This window comes from Xyrauchen texanus, chromosome 30 (genome assembly GCF_025860055.1).
Source record: "Xyrauchen texanus isolate HMW12.3.18 chromosome 30, RBS_HiC_50CHRs, whole genome shotgun sequence".
Classification (NCBI taxonomy): Eukaryota; Metazoa; Chordata; class Actinopteri; order Cypriniformes; family Catostomidae; genus Xyrauchen; species Xyrauchen texanus.
Window position 1 is genome coordinate 31,212,901 of NC_068305.1, and position 27,967 is coordinate 31,240,867.

The 27,967-nt window shown below is 37.0% G+C and overlaps 1 protein-coding gene across 1 annotated transcript; it reads left to right on the forward strand.

Annotated features, from left to right (window-relative positions):
- The first annotated feature begins 119 nt into the window (after positions 1 to 119).
- LOC127624346 (opsin-5-like) lies at positions 120 to 27,487 on the forward strand. The gene is made up of 7 exons (XM_052099135.1): positions 120 to 254; positions 4,527 to 4,681; positions 15,335 to 15,454; positions 20,234 to 20,404; positions 20,638 to 20,972; positions 21,539 to 21,783; positions 25,152 to 27,487. The coding sequence occupies exons 2-7, from the start codon at positions 4,558 to 4,560 to the stop codon at positions 25,222 to 25,224; spliced, it is 1,068 nt and encodes a 355-aa protein (XP_051955095.1). The 5' UTR covers positions 120 to 254; positions 4,527 to 4,557; the 3' UTR covers positions 25,225 to 27,487.
- Positions 27,488 to 27,967: the final 480 nt, after the last annotated feature.

Sequence of the window (27,967 nt, forward strand, 5' to 3'; positions counted from 1 at the left end):
CCAATCGCTTTCCACCAGGTCTATCAAATGGGCTGAGTGCTTTTTATAATGATCTGAGCTTCAGTCATTTTGTAATTTAGTTCTCATTGCTCCCCCCCAGTTTAGCTCAACAGTAGTTTGGAGGATCGTGCTGAAAACAATCATCGTCATCAGAGAGAGGAAAAGCCAAATCCGTGAAGTGAATTCTTTGGATCATTTCAAGACAGGGAGAAAAGTGCTCAAATCCATCGAGATGGTTGAAGAATCTCGGCAAGGTAAGCATAAACAATAAACATTAATACATTTGACACTGCCAGTTAACTGTATCTTTATGAGAGCTTTCCATTAAGTTGTTTTTATGTTGCGTGCTAATGCTGCGTTTAGTTGCATGTGTTATTGCTCTTGTTTGTTTCCAATGTGTGCTGATTGAATATGAAACTAAATTTGATTAATGCTTAACGGGTAAAATGTAGCAAATTAAGTCTTGATAAGAGTATAAAAATGAGCCAAAACATGTTTCATTAAACTTAAGTCTAATTATGCAAAAAATCTTTCTTTACTGTATTATAATTTTATAGCCATCCCTCATATTAACGCATCTTTCTTAGTGTATTAGATTAATTATATACACTTGGGGAAAAAATAACATAGATGTGCTTCATATGGTAACATCCAAATTAAACCATTTGATGACCTACAAGTTATAGATATAATTTAAAATCACTGAATCAACCTAAATACATTAGGTTACACCAACAAAACTAGTTCTAAGGGTTTGATTGGGTAGAAAAAGCTGTTTTTGGTTGCGATTTAAACTATTTGTTTGTTTACAGTGTATCCTTCTCTTTAATATCATGCTTTAATATATTAGAATTGCAAGCTGACTTGGTTGTATTTTCAGCTAAAGTGGCACACAGTGCATTTTTATTAAAGAAAATGGGGGTGTATTACACAAACCTTCCAGAAAACAGATTAGATGACTGCTTTTGTAACCACTGATGGAACCGCAGGGATCTCCACACACACTCAAGTGTCCGCACACTGTGTTACAAAGATGCTCAGTACTTCATTACATGATTCATTGTGGTGAATGGATGGACACAGACAATACTCAAGAATATAATATGCTGGATTATCAGGAATATGTTGGGGAAAAAATGGATTATCAGTTTATAATGTGTGAATCTGTTCATTTTAGTTGCATATAGAGATCAAAAGACATAAATGAATGGACATCTCTCCACAACTGTCTCACTGTTCTGTTTGTAGAATCTTTAGAAATATTCCCTCTTTGAACTTTGACAAAAGCATTAGACAATTTACATTGGCTGTCTGATCTGCCATCACAACAATTATGCCTTTCCATAGCAGCCCAATCTGATTCCCCCATCAAAAGCGCAATAATTCTTCACTGCTTTTAATAAGAAGTCACATTATTTCTCTGGTTTGTATTGGCACTCATTTAAGATGACTCAATTTTTATTGATAATACTTTAAAACTGATGGGAAAATAGTATTGTGTAACAATGTGTTTGAACACCATGTCATGAGCTGTGGACATGTAACATGTGTCACGTGGGTTGTGGTTTAGTAACTTCACACTTTTTCTAATATCACATGTTTGGAGTTGCAGGGTCATTGTAAAACAAGGATTTATGATGCAGCATCACCTCTGATCTCCCGGGAGAGGATTTCAAATGCTGCATGTCACCAGAGAGTGTAGTGAATGCTCATTAAGCTAATCATACAGTTCTCCATAAATCCACCAGAAGCCTTAAAGAGGCCATCAGTTTGTTCATAGAAAGCTGAATACTTTTCAATGTCTAAGATGAATGGTTGTTTCAACTTTAAAACATTTAATTCTGAGGGCTTAGACAGTTACTTTGTTTTTGTTTGCCAAGTAAAAGTATTGTCTTTAACTGAAAAGAAATATATAAAAACCAATAACACAAAAATGTGACATGCCAGCAAAATCAAGTGTATTGTCATGGGAAGCAATTATTGTTCTGAATTAGTAACACAAGACAATTTACATGCAATCTGTTCTGCTCTTGTCTTGATATGCCTGGTGGGAAAGACAAGAAACACTGTCTACAAATTGAAAAATCGTGCCAGTTATCAATTTTCCTGCTTGTTCATAGTCCGATAAGGAAAAATTTATCTCCTTTGCTTTAGAATCAATGAAAGGACAATATCTAAACTTTTTTGCTTATAAACTACATTTACGTTTTATTATGCAGATATCAAGGACTACCCTTAAGCAAGCTATAGACATTTAGAAAATTGCTTTACTGATGATTCGATAAATGTCTTTAACCCTTAAATTTGTGAGTGTTTCCCCAAACATTACATGTATTGTTTTACATGCATCAGGTCTTTAGCGGCCTGGCACAAATATCTGTCACAAATGGATCTGCAAGCCCAGATAGTGTAAAGCATCAAAGCATTTTTAATTAGAAAATAGTTTTGTATATCAAATCTCGAGATCAATGTGTTAAAATGAATAATTTAAGGTCATATTTACGAAACATTGAGATGGGTCTCCCGCAAGGGTCAATTTTAGGTCCACTGTTATTTTCCTTATGTCAGTGATTTACCTAATTGTTGTAAGGAAACAAAGTGTCAGTTATATGCAGATGACACCGTCATTTACGTATCAGCACAGACTCCACGCATAGCTGCAGATATATTAACAAATTAAAGGACTGGCGTATCACAGTGGCTGCAAAACAATTGTTTGACCTTGAATTGTTCAAAAACTCTCATCACAATGTGTTTTTCAATTATAAGGAAGGAAAGTAATGGTTTTATAATTAAGATCAATCAAAAGGCAAATGAGACAGTTAGTGATTTTAAATATTTAGGTGTTATTTTAGATTCTCAATTGAAATTTGATGTGCATGTAAAGAGGCTGTGTAGAACGATCAGAACAAACCTTAACTGTTTTTATATGATTAGACCGTATATATCCCTAAAAAGTTATACATGCATGCAATGGTCTGGAGTCAGGTTTCTCAACTACCCATCAAACCTGTTGGATCGCTATATAAACAAACACAATTTTTTTTGGACAAGAAACCAATTAGATGGCATCATTGTAATATTTTACAAAAATATAGTTTGCTTCGCTTTGAACATTTTATACATTTGTCTCTTTAAAATGATTTTTAAATAATCTTGCTCCAGATATCATATGCCAATTCATATCAAAACAGAGTAGCAAGGGGATCACTACAAGAGGTACAACTTATCAGAATTGCACAGTACCGAGGAGAAAAACTACATTTGCTCAAACCACATTTTCAGTTCAAGGTACACTGCTTTGGAACAGCATACCAGCAGAACTGAAAATGCAAAAACAGCTGAACATTTTTCAATTAAATCTTAAAAAGTGGTTCAAACAAAAGTAGGTTTGTGAACACTGATGGTTGTGCACAGTCTCTGTTTTCTTTTATTATTGTTATATTTTTTGCTTAGTTTTTTGTGTGATTATAGATTATAAATATGTATCGCAACATTAATACATATCTCGGGCCCTTAATGACCCATACACTTGGTAGTTAAGCTATTTGAAGAAAGAAATATATAGATTTTTTTGAGATTTGGGCTTTTGTTTTTGTTACACTATTATACACAGTATAATTGAAATGTTAAGGAATTCTTAAGCAGGTGGGGCATAACTTAAAAAAACAAATGCATTCGGTAAAGGGGACGGAATGAGGTCCCAGGTCACTAAAGAACCGAGGTATGCATTTAAGGGTTAACTGCAAATAGCTAGTTGGTGAGATTACCTCAAAATATTACTATTATGGTCACCATCTAAAATGGTGGTTCTCAACTTTTAGCTTTTAGATCCAGTTTATAAATTGGAATTTAAGTGGCGAACCAACAGTAACAAAATTGTAGGTCATTCCAGAATTTTGACCAGCTAAATGTCTTGAAAGGATTGATGGAATGGAAAGAGAAACTTTTGCAAATGGTTAACATTTGGACTAGCATCAATCACAATATTGGCTAGTAATAACAGTAAAATGTATAATACTTTATCTATGGTGGTGAAATGGTGTCCAATAGGTAGTGTGGTGCTGCATTGCACATAATTGAAGAACCTGCCATAACCATTGGAAATTGCACTTTTTTTTTTTTCCTTTAAGAGCCTTGAATAACCCTTGTTAAAATGCAATGCTGTGAAATTACATGACTAAAAGTTTTGACTCATGTCCCATTTTTTTACCACCTTCTTGAAAATGCAACCGGTTCGAAGACAATTATTTAAAATTGTATGCTTTATCTTCATTCTCTGTTTACTTGCACAAGAACATTTACCACATCATTTTAATTTGTGTGAAGGGAGTGTCTTCAGTTAGCCAATAAAAAGTGATTTGAAGATATTTATTTAGAGCAGCAGAATGTTGTTAGGAGGGTTGAGGAGGATGGATCATAAAACTGTTTGATATGGTTTCCCGACAACTTGTGTCTCAAAACTGAGTGCAAATGCATTTCTCTGTTTTAGATTTTAATTTTAGCATCTCTTTTTAATTCTTCAGGAAAGTGATCACACTCCTCAGTATAGCCCTAATGGAGAATGAGACCTCAATCCATGGGGGCTACATCCCACACTACCTTCTCCAAGGGGATCCCTTTGCTTCTAAGCTGTCCAAAGAGGCAGACATAGTGGCTGCGTTCTACATCCTCATTATCGGTAAGCTGAAAATCATGTGTAACTTTTTTGCCAGCTAGATGTAAAATGTCATGCTACGATCAGCGATGACTTTGTATAATATGTTGATTAAGTCATTGCAGAGGTGTTCTTGCATTCAAAAACAGCTGAAACTGTGCAATGGAATGGAAAAGATCCCAGGGGACTTCAAGTTGTGTTTTTAAAAGTGGACCTATTTTTAACTTTTAAGTCATTTTAAAAACACAACACTCATGTGGTGAGACACGAAACAACAGCCAAAGATGTCCATCTGTACAGTATGTGTATGGTGGGAAGAAATAAAAAAATGCAACTTTGGGTTTTAAAGTGCAAACTGTCTAACAGTTAAAGTACAGCACGCTGTCAGCATGTACATTTAAGCATCACAACTAAATATAATAAATAAACTCAGCAAAAAAAGAAACATCCCTTTTTTAGGACACTGTATTTTACAGATCATTGTGTAAAAATCCAAATAATTTTACAGATCTTTATTGTAAAGTGTTTAAACCATGTTCTCTATGCTTGTTCAATGAACCATAAACTACTGTAACAGCTTACAGACAGTAGGCAATTAAGGTCACAGTTATAAAAACTTAGGACATTAAAGAGACCTTTCTACTGACTCTGGAAAAACACAAAATGAAAGATGCCCAGGGTCCCTGCTAGGGTTGCAGCAGTATACCACGTTTGAAAATTGACGGTTATCATACCATGTACATTTGCTTATCTAAGGTATTGAGAAAAATTGTAACCGGACGGAGAATCTCGCATGCTCTTGTGCATCTCCTTTCTTCCTCGTCTGCTTGTCAGACTCGCCAACTTGCGTCACACACAAATGTAGCGGAGAAAATGTCAGAGAAATGAGGCGAAGGGGTCTGACGTGTGTGTGTGTGTGTGTGTGTGTGTGTGTGTGTGTGTGTGTGTGTGTGTGTGTGTGTGTGTGTGTGTGTGTGTGTGTGTGTGTGTGTGTGTGTGTGTGTGTGTGTGTGTGTCTGTCTGTCTGTCTGTCTCAACTGGTTTATTCAGACTGGGTCGCGGACAGCAGGGAAAGAACAATGCCATGGTTCTCCCATTGAAGATATTTCGGCGGCCGTCCAAGTGATAGACTATTTAGGACTGCCGACGTAGATTTAATGATAATCTCGCAAACAGCTAAAGCAGACATGGGCAATTTACAGCCCGCATGGTTTAATGTGGCTCATTTATCGTAAAAGTGTTTTTATTTTTCATTGAATATTTCAGTTAACTTGCACTGGGACCTAACACATCTCCACAAGCGTTTATCAAGCTCATGGTTGCCAGATAAGAGACGCAACACCCCCATTTTAAGATTTATACTTGCGCAAACTGGAAATTCCGCCTAATGTAATACTTATTTTGTGCAATCTGGCAACCATGCACACAAGTGCGCTATTTCTATCTGGCTTTCCCCTTTGAACAAACTTGGCGATCTGTAGTGCAATATTCTGCTCAAGGAAAAGTGTTATACGGCTACTCTGTGTCCATTCTTGAGGCTGCTTGTGATGTTTGGTGCTACTCATTTTGCAGGTAAACCTTCTCAGTGATTAAATTAATTATAAAAGTAGATCTCGGCATCATTGACATGCGAGCAAAAGCAAGCCAGAGACAAATATGTGTATGTATTAATTATTTGTGCAATTTAGAAATGTTGACGTCCCTTCGCGCCTGTATGTTAATCTAACTCTTGCAGTAATCATTTATCCTAGTCATGCCGCCTGTGGTGTTCAGTTGTGTGCTGAAAGTCAAACGTTGACATCAACAACAAAAATAATGTCACTTCATGCATGTCCTTGTACTGGAAAACAATGAACAAAACTATGCAACATAAAAGGAAAAGCAACCCAATATACATTAAATACAGGTTATGTTTAATATATGGCAGGTCGCCACTTGATGTCCAATGTAAAATCTGCGTCCTGAAGCAAAACCAGTTGAGTACAGACAGGAGCAGTCTGGCCTCACTGTCACGCACCTACAGTATGTGTTAACTGTTAATAATCATAGGACATTACTTAAAAAGCTCACACAGCAGATGTTATTTTTAATTTAGTTGTTAATTTAACATATAAACTAACATGCTTTAGTTTTATAACATATTATAGTTACATGCTATTTTTTTTTATCATGATTATAATTCGATTTATTATTATAATTCTGTTAGCTTTCTTATTTTTCAATAAAATAAATGGTTTCAATTATAATAAAGTGTTTGCTCAAAAATAAATAACCCTTCTGTTTTCACTGATAATAGTAATTTGTGTAATTCCTTGATACTGTGAAATCTCCGAGTCGACCATTGTGACTGGACTCCTGTTTAGACGGTACTTATTTGTTGTTAATTTGAAAATGTCTTCAAACAACAAGAGATGTTTCTGTGTTGTTACTGATGAAATTTACATGAAATTTTAGATTTAGAATTTCACCAAAAATGGAAAATAAATAGAATATACACTCACTGAACACTTCATTAGGAACACCTATACACCTACATATTTGTGCAATTATCTAATCAGAAAATAATGTGGCAGCAGTGCAATCATTAAATCATGCAGATACGAGTCAAGAGCTTCAGTTAATGTTCACATCAATCATCAGAATGGGGAGATTTCGACCATGGCATGATTGTTGGTGCCAGATGGGCTGGTTTGAGTATTTTTGTAACTGCTGACCTGGGATTTCCACACACACACAAGTTTCTAGTGTTTACTCAGAATGGTGACAAAAATAAAAAACATCCTGTGAGTGGCAGTTCTGCAGAAGGAAATACCTTGTTGATGAGAGGGGTCAAATGTGAATGGCCAGACTGGTTTGAGCTGACAAAGGCTGCGGTAACTCCGATAACCAGCCTGTACAATTGTAGTGCACATAATATCATCTCGGAATGCACAACAGGTTGAATTTTGAGGCAGATGGGCTACAACAGCAGAAGACCACGTTGGGCACTTTATTAGGACGATAGTGTTTCTAATAAATTGCTCTGAGTGTACATTTCAAATGGCTACCTTTTGGTTTCTTGCAATGATGAAGGCCTGTGTATGTAAAAGTCTTTCATATGAGCTACTTGGTTTTAATGTCTCTGTAACAAGGAAGGACACCGGGAACTGGATTCTTCAAACACAGGTAGGGAACTTTTAACTGCCCACTTATCTAGTTCACAGCTTCACAAGAACTCATCAGCTTCACAGTGAAGTTCTCGATCCAGTTTCTCTCTCTCGATCTGGCACTGGCATAAGCCCTTTTATGCCGCTCTCCCCAATCTCACTACAATTAGAGACAGGTGTTAGTCAATTTGGCTCAGGTGTATGCACCCTTACCGCTCTATCTCTCCCTCGATGGATGCGGACAATGTCCCCACTGCCACATATCCCCACTGCCTGACTCAGGCCGGGGAGACATCCGGACATGCCAGACACTCCTTTTCTACGGTGCTGTACATTGTTTCCCTCAAGGAGAGCTTGCGGCCGGTGTACAGCACTGGGCGCTCCTCCACCACCTGGGAGATTACGGCCCCCTGTCTGAAGTGTCCATCTGCAATACAAAAAGAAGAGAGAAATTAGGTGCATGTAAAAGCGCCCCCCATGAATTGCGACTTCAACTTGCATAAACACCTGTTGGCACTGCTCCATCCACTGGATCGGGTCTGGAGCTCCCTTTTTAGTGAGATCAGTCAGCAGGCTGGTGATGTCCGAATAGTTAAGCACAAACCTCCTATAATAGCCAGCCAGCCCCAGGAACGGTCTCGCCTCCAGTTTGGTCTTGGGTCTCGGGCAGGCCGCAATCACCACCGTCTTGTCAATTTGGGGATGCACCTGCCCGTGGCCCAAGTGGAACCCCAGAGACCAATTCCACCTCCACACGCCCAATTGCGCACAGCCTAGGGTTTGCTTTGAGCCCCGCTCATCGCAGCGACCTCAGAACCGCCCTCAGATGTTGCATATGCTGCTGCAAATCATTACTTATCTGATGATGCCATCCAAATTGGCAGCGGCATTAGCCGAATGTGGTCTGAGGATTTGGTTTCAGGGTCGTCTTCTGCCCCCATCTTCAACAATGTGGGCAGGGGGCTGCTGTTGTCTGGGATTTCTGCCGGGGCTTTCTCCTGGGAGAGGAGGCTCCGAATGACCTGCCGGACCTCTGCCTGAACTCTAAGGGCCTCTTGGAAGCGGCATTCCTGATCTTGGCAGAGTTCAAGCAGAGCCTGTTGGTGGGTGTAATGAGGTCAGCAAGGGACTTGATGTTGGTCAGCGGGAAGTACAACAAGCCTTCAAATCAGAGTTTTTCCTTCGGCACCAGTGTACCAAGGAAAGACTCTGGGAACTGGGTTCTTCAAACACTGGTAAGAAACTATTAATTGACCACTTCTCTGGTATACAGCTTCACAATAACTCATCAGCTTCACAATAACTCATCAGCCTCACAGTAAAGTTCTCTCGATCTGGCGCTGCAGTTCCCTTTTATGCCGCTCTCCCCAATCTCACTACAATTAGAGGTTAGTCAGTCATAATTTGGCTCAGGTGTATGCACCCTTACTTCGCTCTCTCGCTCTCTCCCTCCCTCAATGGATGCTTGACCACACACCAGCTGCCACGGTCTTGTTGGTCAGTAAAGCACATACACCTTGCTAATGAACAGTTTTCAGAGTAATTCAATGGAACTTTTGGCGGTACCATATTTATTTATTTTCAAAAATCTTTAAAGCAATGGGTCCAAACCCTGATGGTTGATTATGAATAACCATAATCAAAAGACTGTAATATAATTGAACACACATTTTATAAACATGTCATGTATGCACCAGTACCATGTTTTCAAGGATAAGAGAAAAAAAATCCGACTTTGATTCATGAATTTTATTTTATTATTCTCAGAGAAACCCAGATAATTGTTTGTCATTGATTAATTTCAATGAGAAACATGTAAGATGTTTCACCTTTGGCTGTATAGATAATACCAAATATTAATTTCATAATGCTTGTTCCCTTTATGTGATATATTTTGTTAAACCATATACAGCCTTCTCCGAGATCCTATAGGATAAGCGTGGTATAAAAAGGATACATTATGGATATTCAACCTTCATGTTGTCATGGTGTTAACTTATCAAATGACTGAAGTATATTTCTAAATCGGAATCTGTCAGTCTAGCCTGCCTGATCTGTTTATTTTGACAGTTATTGAAGTTATTTCTAGACTACGGGTGGGAGGTATGGCCAAAATATCACATCAGTGTGAGAAATCTTATATCACGGTAACTGTATAGTTCACAATTGAATTTAGCTGGTAATATAATAATAATATTTATTATTATTATTATTATTATTATTATTATTATTATTATTAATACAAATGATTCATGCCTCTTTTTGGAGAGTTAAGTAATTAATATTAAAATAAAATGTAATCTTATTTTCTCATTTTATTTGAACATTTATGGACAAAAACAGCTTCACTTCATTTAAAAATGCTCAAAACTGTAAAAATATTATTATAATAGAGATTCTAAATGAATAAGCTACATTTTAAGCCATATTCATTCTTAGCCAATAAACACACACATATGTTACTGCACATCAGTTGAGCTCTGTATTAATGTGGCAAGCTGTGACGTTGCTTATTCCATTTTGTGTTACTTGTCTATAAGATTTTCCTCATTTTTACTATTTTCACATTAGCCCGTGTTTCTTTGGTGCTCTCACATGTAAATAACCTAAAGCAGCCCTGCCCACTGATAGCCCTGGAAAATGTCTTTTATAAATAGTGTTGCAAAATCAGTTGACCCATTGTGCATATAGAATACCGTCAGACTGCCCTGATCTATAATAGACTAGTGGATATATCCTAAGATTAGACATTTTTTCGCCCTAAAATCCATTCACAAAGGATTCATTCATCATACATGGCATGACAGTAAGCCATGACATAGAAAGATTTAAAGGAAGAATGTGTTGCCATAAAAGCATAACATGATATAATACAAACATGATATAACGGGCAAACTGTAAATGATGTGTTGTGAACAATAAACCCTCCTAAAGCCTGAATGAATCAAGTGAATAAACCAAAACATACTGCTCCGTTAAATTTTCTAAGCTTGTTGCTTATGTTTTGCTATCTACTACACAATCTAAACCTATGTTATAAAAGACTCTAATAACAAATACAGAAATAACATAGCTTTTAGTCTATAATATTATTTAAAATAAAATGGTTCAGCTTTGCCTTCTAACACAATTGTTATAGGATAGAACCAGTATAAATGCAACACTCTACAGATAACATTGATAATTAACTTCATGCACAATTTAGATCTGTGCACTTGCAATGCACAATCATATGCAAAATGTCAGGATAAACATTTTTTGAATAAATAAGCAAGTGTCAAAGTGTAACAATTAAACCTGCTTGTAAAACAGCTCAAGGATGGGGCAAGGAGGAGGCGAGAACCGGCTTTTCAACATAAATAATATTTTAATGAAAAACTTAACAGTACACATAAACAAACACACATGGCGGACATGTCCGCTAACGATCTCTCTCTCTCCCACAGCCCTCTGCTGTCGGCCCCTAAACCTCAGGGACAGATAATTAGCCTAATACGGGACCGGGCGCGCAGGATCACGACCCGGCCCCGCCCTCCACCCTGCCACACTGCTCTACCCTAAATGTTCCCAAAACTGATGGATACCATATTGCCTTGTCATCAAACATAACCACCTCTGCAAGACATTTTCAATCACCTCACACTGTCCTACATTTTCTAACAGTTTAACAGATTTTCTCTTGAAATGTGTCATCCAGTGAATTTTAGAATGAACACACAACATACTCTGATGCATTTTGGTGATGATCCCTTTTGAATTGCAAATAAATTTAGCAGTTTGTTCTTTCTTTAACGGATAAACATATTTAAAATTTTTGCCAGTTTGAATAGGTTATAACACAACCTGACTAAAGAAGCTACCACTCCCCTTGCCAAAAGATTGACTTCTATGCCCACTCTTTGCACAGTGTTACAAAAGTAGAAATAATTCAGATGTTTTGCCAATGCATGTTTGTCTCTTTTGTATTAAGCTTTTGGAAAAAATGCAATTCCATAATCCTTGGCCACTCTCCATAGTATTATTTATTCTTCAGTCATCCAACAGTAACCATGGTGTCAAGAAAATGATCTGAAGGATTTTCTATATATTTTATATGGGGGCAACTGTCTTTCCTGTCTATCATCCCACTAACATCCTATGCTATCTGTTGCTTAAGCTGTTTTCTCACATGTTGCCAAGGTTGCAATATAATTATCATTTGACCTGAACAATGTGTACATTTCAACTCCGATGGCCACTGGCGAGTTACTTAACAGTGCTTAAAATGCTCAAAGTATTGGTTTTCAATGCTTCATTTAATTACAAGGCTTAAACCCTTAAAAGGATAGTTGACCCAAAAATGGAAATTTTGTCATAATTTACTCTTTTGTCCTTCCAGACCTGCATGACTTTCTTTGTCCATGGAACACAAAAAGAGATATTTGTCTGAATGTTCAGTTTCAGTCAGAATTTACTTGCAATTCATTCACTTTATTGATTTATTTATTTTTTCCACACAATGCATGAAGTTACATGAAAACAACATGGGGGTGAGAATGTGGTCAGAGTGTTTGTTTTTAAGTATCAGTTGGTAAATTTATTGTGCGTGATCAATGCACATTGATTCATGATCATATGAGCACAGTAGACTACAGTGGAAGAGTTCATTGAATTTATCTATTATCTATCAATGCTATTATGCATCGGTCAGCTGACACAACAGGGCAAGTTATGAAATTATGTGGAAATATGGAGAGCATTATGACCTCCACATGGAAAATCTAAAAATATGTCTCTCTCGATCAGAAAATGTGTCCTTTGAGATTATGGATAACACGTAAGTGTTCTCTGAGTAAACGTTCCCTCACTTTCAACTGCTTATATTTTCAGGGAAAATTTAACTTGACGTGTAAATAGTTATATGATCCGTATAAGATTCAATAACTAAGACAAACTTTCACAGATATGTGACCAACAGAAATTGAATAATGTGTCCCGAGGGGTCAAAATCAAAAGTAACAGTCAGTATCTGGTGTGGCCACCAACTGCATTAAGGACTGCAGTGCATCTCCTCCTCATGGACTGCTCCAGAGTACAGGCCTCGGTGTAACACTCATTCCTTCGACCATAAACGTGAGTCCAACCATCATCCCTGGTGAGACAAAACCGCAACTCGTCAGTTAAGATCTCTTTTTGCCAGTCCTGTCTGGTCCAGCGAAGGTGGGTTGTGCCCATAGGCGACGTTGTTGCCGGTGATGTCTGTTAAGGACCTTCTTTACAACAGGTCTACAAGCCCTCAGCCAGCCTCTCTCAGCCTATTGTGGACCGTTTGAGTTCTGATGGGTTTGTGCATTCCTGGTGTAACTTAGGCAGTTGTTTTTGCATCATGTTCCTGTCACACATGTGTGAAATTCGGATGTACCGATCCTGTGCAGGTATGGTTAAACGTGGTCTGCCACTGCGAGGACGATCAGCTGACCTTCCTGTCTCCCTGTAGCGTTGTCTTTGGCGTCTCACAGTATGGACATTGCAATTTATTGCCATGGCCACATCTGCATTCCTCATGCCTCCATTCAGCATGCCTAAGGCACGTTCACGCAGATGAGCAGGGACCTTGTGCATCTTTCGTAGTCCGTAGAAAGGTCTCTTTATTGTCCTTTGGTTTAATAACTGTGACCATAATTGTGTACCACCTGTAACCTGTTAGTGTCTTAACAACTGTACCACAGTTGCATGTTCATTAATTGTTTATGGTTCATTGAACAAGCATGGAAAACTTTGTTTAAGCCCTTTACAATAAAGATCTGTAAAATTATTTGGATTTTTACAAAATGATCTTTCAAATACAGTGTCCTGAAAAAGGGATGTTTCTTTTTTTTGCTGAGTTTACTTCAGTGTATAAACTAGGCCACCAAAATTGGAGAAAAGTATAACATCAATGGAAACAATGTGTTTGTTTGTGTCAAACTCACTTTATTCCATGGAACACGAAAGGAGATGATAGGCAGAACGTTTGAGACTGATAGCCTCAGTCCCCATTCACTTTCATTTAATCTTTTTTTCAATACAAATTGAATGGTAACTTAGACAAAACATTGGCCCTGTTTTCATATGGAAGTAAGACGTGTTTACGGTGATCTGATCACTTGTGATAAGCTGAAACGCATTCCTGTTTCCAGCGGGTATTTCCATGCATCTCAAATGTGTCTTCTGTGACCATTTGTATTAGGATTTCGAGAGGCGAGTTTTTGATTTAATGATGACATAAATGACTTTGCCACTGTGCTACATGATAATAAACTGCAAAAATTCATAAAAGACAAAAAGTCCAAAAAACTCTGCACAGTTTCTCCAAAATGCAGCCGAAATGTTATCTAAATTCTACATTATTTTTGTATTAACCTGAGCTTCAGATGTGTTTTTGTCAACTATGTTACTGCATGTTGATATCAGACACACTGAAGATCCATTTAGTTCTCGTGCTTATGTATGTATCCGCTTTTTCAAATTTTCTGGTCGGATGGTTATTTTCTTTTAAAGCCGCTTGTAACCGGCAAAGTTTAAACTTGTTTTAGCGCAGCGGGTGACAGGTGAGGGGTGGTGCTTCGCCTGCTGTACGGGAGGGCAGATTGCATTTCACACCTCAAATGCAACATGGTCGCATGCGTTTTGATAACCTCTGTATGTAGTTTCAGTGATCCTATCGCAAAACAAATTGGATCCCATTTCCTGTATTTGGCGCTGAACACTTGATCGGATCACCAAAAATGCATCTTAATACCAGGTGGAAACAGGGCTATTCTGTCAAACATCTCCTTTGTGTTCCATGGTCAAAAGAAAGTAACAGGGCTTTGAAACAATATGATGAGAAATTATGACAGAATTCTAATTTGTGGGTCATTTATCCCTTTAATGTGAAGTCTCAATAGTATGAAGACCATCTTCAGATGAAATGGACCTTCTAATAATAGACTACATGTAATCTGAATTACACAATTTGTACTTGTAAAAACAAATCAAGTACTGGTAGAGTGTAAATTGGTACTTTATACATTTACATTTTGTAATTTAGCAGATTTTATTCAGCTTTTATTCAAAGTGACATCCAAAATGAGGAACATGAGCATGTATCCACTGGATCGCACTGCTAAATTCTATTCGTAGCTGGAGTAGTACAGAAGTTAGAGCAGAAGGAAGACAAAATTTCTAGTGTTTATAAAAACACTAGAAATGTAATTTATCAAAACATGCAATAAGTAATCCCCAAATAATCCAAATGTAATCCGATTAGATTGTAATGATTGTAATTTAAAATATTGTATTACTGATTGCACTTTTAGTATTGTCATTTATAATCAGTACCAGATAACCTTGCAGAAGTAATATACCCAACACTGACAGTAAAATCTAACAGTAACTGTCTTTCCTTAAGGCACAATACGTAGGTAAAATACAATGCCAAAAATGTTTAAAGCATATACTGTAAATATTTATGTTTTTAGAAAATGTGCATTATTACAGTTTGACTTATCTTTTTGCTCTCCTTTAACAGGTATCTTGTCAGCCACTGGAAATGGCTATGTCCTATACATGACCGCTAAACGGAAGAGCAAGTTGAAGCCACCAGAATTCATGACACTGAATCTAGCTATATTCGACTTTGGCATATCAGGTGAGCTCATGAGTTTGAAATACTTCATGAGATAAGACAATTGCAGCATTTTCATTTGTGCTCGTTCAAGTTCTATTAAAATTATTTCATATTTCTAAAATGTTATACCCAGAATATGGGTGAGATTAGGTACAGTGACAGGGAAAAAGTATGTAAAACTTTTGAATAAACCTGGATTTCGGGAGAAATTGATCATAAAACTCATCATATAAATTATAAAATTCAACTAGGTTACCTAGACACATTCTGCTTAAATAGCACAAACAATTAAAAGTTCTAAAATTCACAATGCTGGATGATGTGGATCTGGAGTCAGTTACCTTGAGTTCAAGCAATCAGATAAGATTGGAAGTGGTCAGTGCTGTCCTGCCATATGAAACACTCACAAATGAGAAATCCAGATAAATATGAAGTGTGTGTGTGTGGGGTATTTCTTTGAAAGCAACTTGTTGTTTTTTTTTTTTTTTGGAAGATCTACAGCTTTCAGTCTGTGCTGTAGTGGCCCCTTGAGCATTAGGTTTTGAATGGACAGTGTTGCTGTAAATCAACCAAAGTTACGCAGCACTGCCTCATGACTATGGACTTGTCATACCTCTGTCTGATTCATTTGCTGTTATTAAAATACACTTGAATTCATTATACATTACCTGCTTTTAGATTTGCGACAAGGTTACAAAGATGAATTAAATATAAAATTTCTTTCATGGTTGACATTGTGTTTTTACTCATGAAACCTTTACTCAGGTTCCTCTTGTCCTCCTTTTGTTCAACTGACCACTGTTCAGTACTCTGTTATGAACACAGTCTCCTGTGTACATGTTGATGTATCTAATTAGAAAGAAAAGTGCTTTAAAGGAGAGGTAAAAGGTTTATGTAGACACACTTGACAGAATTTCTTTCTCATGATCTTAAAAAACCTTGTTGTGATCAAAAGGCTTAAATGGTTGAATTAGTTCTGCTGTGATTTATTTTTTTTGTCCATCAAGTGCCTAGCATACATGGATACTCGATACGGTTTAAAAAGCTTCCCAGAATCCAAACCTTCAAAACCCTCATGAGGTGAAGTTCTTTTAAAGAAGCTAAAATATAAGAGTTTTAATTTGTTTAAATTTGTTTTGGTCACTACTTAATTTCCGATTTTATTTCACAGTTTTGAAAACTTAATTATTATTCTGAAATGGGGTAAACGGTAATAAAAAGAATGAGATTTCCTCCTTTTTCTACCAGTTTTTTTTTATTCATTCTTGTACTCTTGCCCCACCTAGTGGATACCTGTGTAGTTTAACAGCCGTAGAGGAGCAGTATTCAGAAGTGATCATACCTATATCCTATTCCCTTCGAGGAGCTTTGGAGGGCTAAAAGATGTTGGGCTCAAACATAAGATGTCATTCGGAACTCCCTTTTTAAAGGAATAGTTCACCCCAAAATTACAATTCTCTCATTGTTAATTTACCCTGATGCCATCCCAGATATGTAGGACTCTTTCTTCAGCATAACACCAATGAAGATTTTTAAAAGACAATAGAGCTATGTCAGGTCCTTATAAATCAAGTAAATGGGTGCCAGCACTTTTACAGTCCAAAAGTCATATTTAGGATGCATAACGGTTATCCACACGACTCCAGTCGATCAATGAATGTCTTCTGAAGTGAATCGATAGGTTTCTGTTAGAAACAAATTGATAATTAAAATGTTATTAACTTTAAATTGGAGCTTCTGTCCAGGGCTCTGAAATATCATGATTGTTCTCCCTTCAAAGTGCTGTTCAGATGGTGATTTGTCCAATTAATTTTTTAAAGCAGGGTCTGTGTGTTGTAATAAAATCAGCATTTCTTATTACCTGCTGCTTACTGCCCTCAATTATAATTGGATCGTTTTATGGTCTGTTAAATTGTCATCGTCTTCTACAATACTCTGAAAGAACTTGCCTTCTAAGATTTACAGAACAAATTACCTTCTTTGCTGTTGTAGTTAAAAAAAAGGTTACTGCCGTGTGGCTTATTACAGAGATAGTAAAACCATTTGTCCTTACTTGTAAACTAAAAATGGACTGAGAACAGGATTTTTTTTTGCAGTATTACATTTAAACTGCCTTCGCCCTTTCCTCATTAAGTTAATTTTAGTTAAAGCTGAAGTGTGTGAATTTGTAAAAACGATGACGTCATGTGCTCGCATATTACATTGTCTATAGGCATGAACTTCGTCCTTACCTACCATTGTATGTATTCACCGCTCTTTACAAAGTGATATTGCCAACTACTGGCCTGGCATGCATAATACAGCGTTCTGTCGTTTTCGCAGATCCGTGTGAACGGGGATTGTTTTGACAGCGTTGTCGTCTGTACGCGAAACTTTTTAAAAATGCAAAGGAAAAACGTTTCTGTTTTTAGTACATTGTCGTGTAAATGTACCCTTAGGCTTATGGTGCGTTCACATACAACATGAATCGAGCTTTTCGCACGGCAGTTTTTCCACGACATTTGATGTATCGACATAGAGTTTATGCGCTTGAGTTAAACGAAAAAATATTATGTCGACATTTGTGACATTTTCACGATAATGTGTGTTTCCTTCAGCTTTATTTTGATGCTTTAAAACTTTACGCCGAAAAGCCTTGGATTGAAACGTAGTTATAGATGTCTCCGCATATTAAACTGGGTAAAATAAAGTATTTTTACAGAAACAAACAACACTACATATAAGCATGGATTTAATTGCTTGGTACAGCATGAAGATAATAATAAATAATAATAATAATAATAATAATAATAATTATTATTATTTGTATTATATAGCACCTTTTAGTGATTTAAGCATAAAGTGATTAACAAAATATAAAATCAAATAGGGCCTACACACACAGTAAAACGCATTCACATAGAAATAAAAGCAAGTCTTAATTAGCAAGACTTAAACACAGACACAGTGATGGAAAGTTATGGGGACAGGAAACTAGATCAGATATGATTTATCATTTTAAATGCTTAAGAATTGTCATTGATAGTAAGACTGTTGAAATACAGCATTAGGATCCATAGCAATTTGGGTATAAATGAAGTTTTGTTTTCAGTGTTTGAGTAAACTTTGGGAGTTGTTCCAGAGTTGGACAAACTAATGGATTTTGTATCTCCCAAAACAGCCTAGAATGATATATCCTTTACAACTTGTCGCCTGTTAGCAGCATGGGATTACAATATTCCAGAATAATGGGGCTTTTGTTTTTCTGAGAGTCATGTACTGTACGTGGCAGACTGCTTTAGTGCGTCAGATTTGAGCTGACTTCGGGTTACTGTAACAATTTCCACCCCTGGCTACCCTTCCCACGTGTTTTTCTGTTGAACGGATATATAGGTCACTCATTGACCTGTTTCAGTGATGTCACACTTACCCACAGCTGCCATATTTGTGACCATCACTGGGAGGAAACAATGGTGGTGAATGGAAAAACACCCAAAAAAAACAGTATAAAGAAAAATAGATTTTGATCCATGCTAAGTCCCAGGAAAAGTTCATACTTGTCTGAAGACAACAGAAATATAGCCAAATTGAACTTTCGCAGATGTTTAAAGATATTTTATCCACGATTCATCCACGGATGCAGGCGAATCTGATGTGTGTACAAACGCGAGGCACATCGCCGTAAACATCTCTCATTCAGAAGTTACAGATGTTTTTAGAAGAATATCTGAGCTCTGTAGGTCCATGCAATGAAAGTGAATAGTGATCAAAATGTAAAGCTCCAAAAAGCACATCAAGTCTGCATGAAATTAATCCATATGACACCAGTGGTTTAATCCATGTCTTCTGAAGCTATTTAATTTGATTTGGGTGAGAATAGACCAAAATGTAACTCCTTTTTCACTGTTTATCTTGCCAAGCTAGAAATCATGTTCGTCAAAGACTTATAGTGAAAAGGAGTTATATTTTGGTATGTTGTCAGACATAACTGATTGGATTACTTCCGAAGACATGGATTAAACTACTGAAGTCACGCAAGATTAATTTCTGCTGAATTTATGTGCTTTTTGGAGCTCCAACATTTTTGGTCACCATTAACATTAACTATATGGACCTACAGAGCTGAGATATTCTTCTAAAATCTTTGTTACACAAAGAAAGTCATACACATCTGGGATGGTATGATGGTGAGTAAATAATCAAAAGTATTTTCAGTTTTTGGTGAACTATTCCCTTAAAATGGGATAATAGGCTTTAATATAGAAATGACCTGCTTTCACAACACTGTTACAGTTTTCCAAAAGTCTTCCATTGTAAGTGTAATACAGCGCATCCCACATACTGTGGGATATGTCAAAATAATGTTCTGTGGTAAAGGATATGTTGTTGTTTTTGCAATCCAGAATTTTAATTTAAACTGGTTTAAGTTACTTTTATCTGAAATGTCATGGCATAATCAACATCCTTTAATTAAGAGCTTTGCACAGCAACACGAGAGTTAATATATTCATCCCACAGAGCATGCAAACCCTGTGCTGCTGTGCTCATGTGCAAATAGCTGCCAGATTCTCATGAAACTCCAGAAAATCTGTCGATTTGCTGACTCTCTGCTAGTTTTATACATAGTTTATTTAAGATCATATTGCTCAAATGTCAGGCACTCCTGGTTGTTTCATATGAAATTATCCACTGAGAGCAGACTAAAGACCTATGTTTGTTCTTCTTTTCTATTGGTTTTGCTATGTGTTATAATTCTGGCAGTGGTACTTCTTATGGCTTTTGTGATATTAACCCCTGCCCCCCTTTTGTTTGTTTTCTTAGTTACTGGAAAGCCATTCTTTGTGGTGTCTAGTTTTGCTCATCGCTGGCTCTTTGGCTGGGAGGGCTGCCGCTTCTATGGCTGGGCCGGCTTTTTCTTTGGATGTGGCAGCCTTATTACTATGACAATCGTCAGCTTAGACCGCTACTTGAAAATCTGCCACTTAAGATATGGTAAGAGATCTTGTCTGTTTGTCCGTCCATCCATCCATCAATCATCTGTTAATTTGTTTAGTGACCTAAATAGTGCAGAATCTTAAATATTTCTAATTTCTTTTTTGTCATAATTCCTCTTTTGTATGTTCTTCATATCAATTTCAATAGGACTTTGAATGTGGTCTCAGATTTGTGGACCCCATTGTATCAATCTAGCTAATTTGACTAACATGAATTTGCTTTCCCATCAGGTACATGGTTCAAACGGCACCATGCTCTTCTCTTGGTGGTTTTCATTTGGTTCTATGCTGCTTTTTGGGCCACTATGCCACTGGTGGGCTGGGGTAGCTATGCCCCTGAGCCATTTGGCACCTCCTGCACACTGGACTGGTGGCTTGCCCAGGCCTCAGTAGCTGGTCAGAGCTTCGTTATGTCCATACTTTTCTTCTGCCTTGTCCTCCCCACTGGCATTATCGTCTTCTCCTATGTCATGATTATCTTCAAGGTGAAGTCTTCAGCCAAAGAAGTCTCTCATTTCGACACGCGGAATAAGAACAGCCACAACCTGGAGATGAAGTTGACTAAGGTTGGTATGTTAACATACACAGTCATTTATTGTGCCATTTTTGTTTGACTAAAAGTGTAAATTATAATCTGGGCTTTGTGCACCCATAATTAAAGGGATAGTTCTCCCTTAAATCCTGTCACCGTTTACTGTCACATGTTTTTCCCAACCTATATGACTTTATTTCTTTAGTGGAACACAAAGAGAGATGTTAGGTAGACTGTAGGAACTGACATCCTCAGTCATACATTGTATGGGAAATTAATAGTGAATGGTGACTGACGGCCTCAGTCAGTCCTAACATACTGCCTAACATCTAATTTTGTGTTCAATGAAAAAGTCAAATGGGGTAGGAATACAATGATTTTTAGTAAATTATGACCAAATTAGTGCTATGTAAGTCAATATAAACCTCAACAGATTGCAACTTTAAAAATACTGACATTTCTCTGAAAAATTTGACCCTCTGAAAGAGTCATTTTTATTATTCAAGCAAAGTTCATGAAACCATTTATTCATATTTTGGAAATACTTTTTATGTTGAGATGCAATGTAATATTTAATGCTGTTGTGCTTGCACCCTCCAGGTGGCGATGTTGATCTGTGCAGGGTTTTTAATAGCGTGGATCCCTTATGCTGTGGTCTCTGTGGTGTCTGCTTTTGGGGAGCCTGATTCAGTGCCTATTTCAGTCTCTGTTATACCGACTTTGCTGGCCAAGTCCTCTGCCATGTACAATCCAATCATATATCAAGTCATTGACTGTAAGAAGAACTGTGAAAAATCGCTCTGCTTTCAAACATGGGTTAAAAGGAAACATTACAAAACATCAAGGTAGGTGTACCTCTTCAAATTCGGCTGAAATAGGAATAAACTTGCTTTCAATCAAATCTCCACATTCTTTTTGAAACAAGTGTATACAGTGACCTAACAGAATGTTTCTAGCATATAATCTTGGAAACTATTAGTGGTATGCTGAACTTCTTGGAGACATTGTGATATTAAAGTTGAAATGCAGAAGTTCTGTGCATCTACCTTATCCAAACAAAATTGCAAAAATAATGACTGTTTTAAAAACCGGTTTCCTAAACACTAGGCTTGGGACTGATTCCTTTTTCAGACATCGATAATCAGAAAATATTTCTGATAATGGATCTATATCAGCATTTTTTCCTATATAAATAGGGCTACTAGCTGCTACATGCAGCCCTTAAATCTATAGCAAATGCTTACCAGTATTTCAGTATTTACCAGTACCAGTAGGTCTAGGAGTCAGCAGTAGGAGCGATGCCATCTACCTTCTCAAGCTGTGAAGGCACAATAGTCTTTTCATACATATTTCTCAACACAATATTCGTAAAGTGTGTGCGGCAGGGTAACTTAAACTCTGGTTTAATTTCCTCTTACATGTTTAGGAAAAAAGGGCCTCTAATAACCTGCATATCTCCAACTATAAACTTAGGAACACAATTTGTTAGCTACTTGCCCTGTGGCAAATTGATTTTTATTTTTTTCCTTTGGTTCAAAGCTTCCACACTTGTAGGTTGTACCTGTTTACTGTACTGTCTTTCTCTGCACATCCATTTCTGCCGTTCGCTATGAGAACTGTTCATGGGATATTAGATTGGTTGTGTTCCTGGAGTTTGTCAATTCTGCCTTGCCCATTTTACACATTTTTATTGATTTATACAGGTGTTGGCCTGCTCAATCATCTCAGAATCTGAAATGACTCCAAACTTATTTTATGGTTTCCCCAAAACTCTCATTGTATATCTGCCAGAACATTACCCACAATGAAACCCCATGCGAAACACTCACTGCACAAATGTAGGGGTTACATAGGTGACGAAAACTTAAATGGTACATTAAATGTTATATCACCCCCTTGTGGTCTCCCAAAGCTATTAAGCCAGACTACATTAAATGAAAGGCCAACTGAATGTGAATTGGAAAGCACACAAACTAGGTTTATAATAAAATTGTCAGCTATTGTTAATATATCGATGCCTCAAAAATGTATCAAGAAAATAATGTGCCAATCAATAATCAGAATGAGCTTTAGTGCCAAGTGTGCTCATGTACACAAGAAATATTCTTTGGTGATAGGAGAAACAAATTTCACACAGAACATTACAGTGAGACACCGAATATAGAACGAGGTAAGGGTACAAACAAAATAGGGCATATAACATAGAATGACATATGTACAGGTGCAAGTGGTAATGTATGTGCAAGGTAGGGATATTTACAGTTATTTAATTAAATGAGTGAATTTACATAAGCACATGACATGTGTATACATTATTGCACTATGGGAGTCCTGAAGGCAGTATAATTGTTAATGTGGAAAATGGCCTAATAACTGTTCTTTTGCCTGGATGTCCTGGTGCTGAGTGCTCTGTAGCACCGGCCAGAGGGCAGGGTGTGTGGGGTCCAGAGTTATTCTACCTGCATGTTTCCCCTAGTGCGGGGGGTTTCTCTTGAAGCCCACTATCATCTCCACTGTTTTGAGCATGTTCAGCTCAAGGTTGTTGTGACAGCACCAGACAGCCAGCTGTTCAACCTCCCATCTGTATGCAGACTCATCACTGTCGCAGATTAAGCCAGTGACTGTGGGGTTGTCTGCAAACTTCAGGCGCTTGACAGAGGAGTCCTTTGCAATGCAGTCAGTCATGTACAGGGAGAAAAGCAGTGGAGAGAGAACGCATCCCTGAGAAACACCAGTGCTAATGAGGGTCCCGGATGTGATTTTCCCCAGTCTCACTAGCTCACTATCTGTCAGAAAGCTATTGATTCACCAGCAGATTGTGGTTGGCATGGATAGCTGTGTCCATTAGGTTGAGAGAAGATCAGGCATGAAATGCCTGGTGTTGAAGGCTGAAATGAAGTTCACAAATAGGATCCTTATTAAGTCCCAGGTCTGTTGAGGTGTTGCAGGATATAATGTAGTCCCATGTTGACCGCATCATCCACAGACCTGTTTGCTCGAAGCAAACTGAAGGGGGTCTAGCAGGGGTCAAGTAATGTCCTTCAGGTAGGCCAAAACCAGTCTTGCAAATGACTGCATAAACACAGATGTGAGAGCGACAGGTCTGTAGTCATCAAGTCGTTTTTTTTTTTTTTTTTTTTTTTTTGGGGGGTATATGATATGATGGTAGAGTGTTTAAAGTAGCAGGGAACTTCACACTGCTGCAGTGATCTATTAAAGATCTGTGTGAAGATGGGGGGCCAGTTGGTCAGCGCAGACATTCAGGTGACCACTGTCTGGGCCTGAAGCTTTCCTAGTCTTTTGTTTCAGGAAGACCCGGCACACATCCTCCTCACAGACAACAAATGCAGGTTGAGTAGCAGGAGGGGGGTTCCAGGAGGTGTTGGTGTGTGAAATGAAGATCAGAGCGGGGGATGGGTGTGAGACTGGGCTTTTCAGACCTGCAGAAAAACACATTTAGGTCATCAGCCATTTGTTGAATCTCTACAGAGCAATGGGGAGGTGTATCATACTTTTTAATGCTTTTCAAGCCTTTCCATACAGATGCAGGCTCATTGGCTGAAAACTTTTTCAGAGTAGCTTCTTTTAGCCACTCTGATTTCCTTAGTGTGTTTCTGGCCTGGTTGTATAATATTCAGTCTCCACTTTTAAGCATCCTCTTTGGCATGACAAAGCTGTCTGAGTATTCCTGTAATTTATGCATTTAATATTTTATGAAATTCCTGCTGAACACTCCCCACAGTCTGCCATTGGTGGTACAACAGATAGTTCCACCCCACCCTCACAACATTGGCTGAACCGGCTGGTTAGAATGCTCAAACAACAAGGCAATGTTTTCACTTCCATGTAATTCAACCTACAAATTATTTGTAGTTGTCGAAGTATTTTGACTTCTGAAAAATGTAACCATATATCTATGGCCTTTAAGTTCCTCTGCACTATATCATCGTATTATGGATCGAACACATCAAATGCAACTTGCATATGTCATATGCATTATGTCGGTTCTTATGGAATAGTTATAATATATGGAATGGTATGCTCCATGTATTACATATTTATTATCAGCCTGTGTCCATTTACACTGTCTCTTTTGTTTTTGAAATTATTATTATTGAAACACAAAACCCAGCATGACTTGATTAGAATGAACAAAATGAACAACAATTGATTGACTGAAGATTATTGAATTATGCCTTCTTGTTTTACCCAGGTTCTACTCCATCACTGCCACCATGAAAGAGAGACCAGCCAATGAAGTTCAAATTGAGATAATGAGCAAATGACAGGAACTCACAGTTGGCCTGTGATTGGACACTAGGCACTTTTCTTATTATTGTGCAATTTAGAAATCAATGCCCTTGCCTAATTTTGCTGGTGTTTCGTAATGCTTTTAACATCACAAACTCTATGAAACATCTTTTAAGTTCACAAGTGTGTGTGTGTATAGAAGAATTAAGTGGTAAAGATGATATGTGTTTTTATATTTTTTATGGTTATTTGTTTGTTTTATAATCCTGCATCTGTGATCCAAACTGTGCACATCTGTATTGTTTGTAAAGCACTATTAATATTCCCAGCACAGTACTACATTTTTTTTGATAGCTAAAGTAACAAAAACTAGCCTGTGTCCAGTATGTTGTTTCTCATTTATTTGAGTGAGTTGAAACATGCAATCAATTAAATCTACACAATAGCGGCAATTTGCATGGTTACAGATAAACAACAAAATATAGTTGGATATAAACACAAAATAAGTGGAAACTACCTTGCTGTTATTTTCAATCTAATTGTATAAACACTGATGCACTGATTTAGACTTGATATTGAATTCAGTTTACATAGTGTAACACATACTTAGCATGGTAGTTTTGGGTCATGTGCAATGATTTATGATATTTTTGCATTTTTTACATTGAAAAGTGTGTCCCAATTTTCAAGCTGTAGTCTTGTGATTTTTCTAATTTTCAAAAAATTAAAAACTGCAACATTTAGGTAGCATTTAAACACTCTGTTCCATACATAATAGCATTTTGGATATATCAATCCACATAAAAGCAGGCAGTCCCTGTACTTTCAAAGGTTTTTTTCATTATAAGTTCTGCAGTGATTGAAAATTTCCCAGAAATAGTCCTAGGATTGAGATACAGTTTTTTTTGTACAAGGCAACAATTATAAGTTTCAGTAATTACTTAATCGAATACTAAAACAACTCTGATGTCTGGAATGATAGAAGTTTCCTTTTATATAACTAAGAGACCCATTCAGCAAATTTCCTCACCATACAATTAAAGTGAACATAATACTATATCAACCCAGAAACACTAAAGGAAATTATATAGGTAGAATGTCTGAGCAGCTCTTTTCAAAAGTGGATTAAAGTATTCTAAAAGCAGTCTATAGACTTTTATAGATAGTGATTATTCCTTAAATTTATATAGGGGATTATTAGGAAGCCATGATGGAAAGTGGCCAAGGGGCTACACCCCTTTTTTTAACAGCTCATCCGAAAGACTGTGCCTTTTTACAATGCTCCATCACAATACTATGGCATTTGGACCTACACAGACCATAAGGTGAGCATCCCCTGCTAGCCTCACTAATATTTACATAGCTATATATCTATTTAATTGCTATATAAGTCTTCTGAACACATACTACAGCTTTGTCTGAGAAACAGATTAAAGACATTATTCACTGATAATCTTCCTCTCTGATGTTGCTCTCAAATAGAGTTTTGCGTGATCGGTCACGTGATGTGAGAGGAAACGGCGTTACGTTTTAGTGATTTCCAACATGGAGCAGTGTGGCATAAGGTGTATTTTTTTCCTTGAACATATTTTAGAGCAATGGCAAAGGGGAAGATAATCGGTGCATAATGACTTAAAATTGATCTGATCCTCAGACTTGCAACATATTGCTCAAGTCTTATTGACAACTTTTAAGATACTTTATTATATGGAAAAGAGCTGTTCTGTATAGGATCTCATTTTGTGTTTCATTGATGAAAGGAAATAATATTGGATCGCAACAACATTGACAAATGAAGGAAATGATGACCACATCTTTATTTTTGGGTGAAATATTCCTTTAAAATCCAGATTTTAAGATCCAGGTTTATTCAGATTTTCAGTAATTTGCCCAAAAGTTTACGTTCCTATCAAATCCGCATCCTCCAGTTGCAGGAAGAGGTGAATGTACTAGCTGCTTCGCTTTAAGGCTCCAATTTTGCTACTCATTCTACATAAAACATATTGTTATGGTCGTAACTAAGGGTTATTAAACATTTTCACAAAGCACTTAATATGCAATTTGATGCAAAATGTAGTATGCCTTGAGTGTTCTTATTAAGTAAATCTAATTGGTGATGTGAGAGGCTTATACAGACCTGAAGGATACTTACCAAAGATTTGCATATTTCAAATGGGACATGCATTTTTCCAATATGTAATATTATTTTACATACTATTTTATGAATTCATTATTGCAATAAAGGCTATAACCATAACTAACAACAACATAACTTATCTTTTACTCTGTCCAGCTTCCAAATGTCATTACATTAATCCATTGATATAATACAGTGATTAAGGCTATGAGGAAATTCACATTATTTTCGTTGGAAATATCTTACCACAAATATTGTTAAAAGATTTTGTTGCATATGTTAAAGAGCATACAGTACCTTGATAACAATTAAATAAAATATAATTAAAGAAATGTTGATTTCACAATTTTAATCTACACAGAATGTCACCTAGAGGATTCAGTGTTACCAAATTAAAGTAGTTACATGCTCAAAGAAACGTTTTACATGCTGAATGTAAAAAGCAAGCTCACTGTATGTGTTTTCTGAATAAACCATGATTCAACACCTTATGTATTGGCATGATAATAGTTGCACAAAATGTATGTTCTATGTAAGCATGTAAACAATTGTGAAGTCAATACGTCATCTACGTTAAAACATGAACAAGTTTATTTAGAATCCATTAGCTCAGTTTTCATTTGGTGGGAAAATAAACGAGT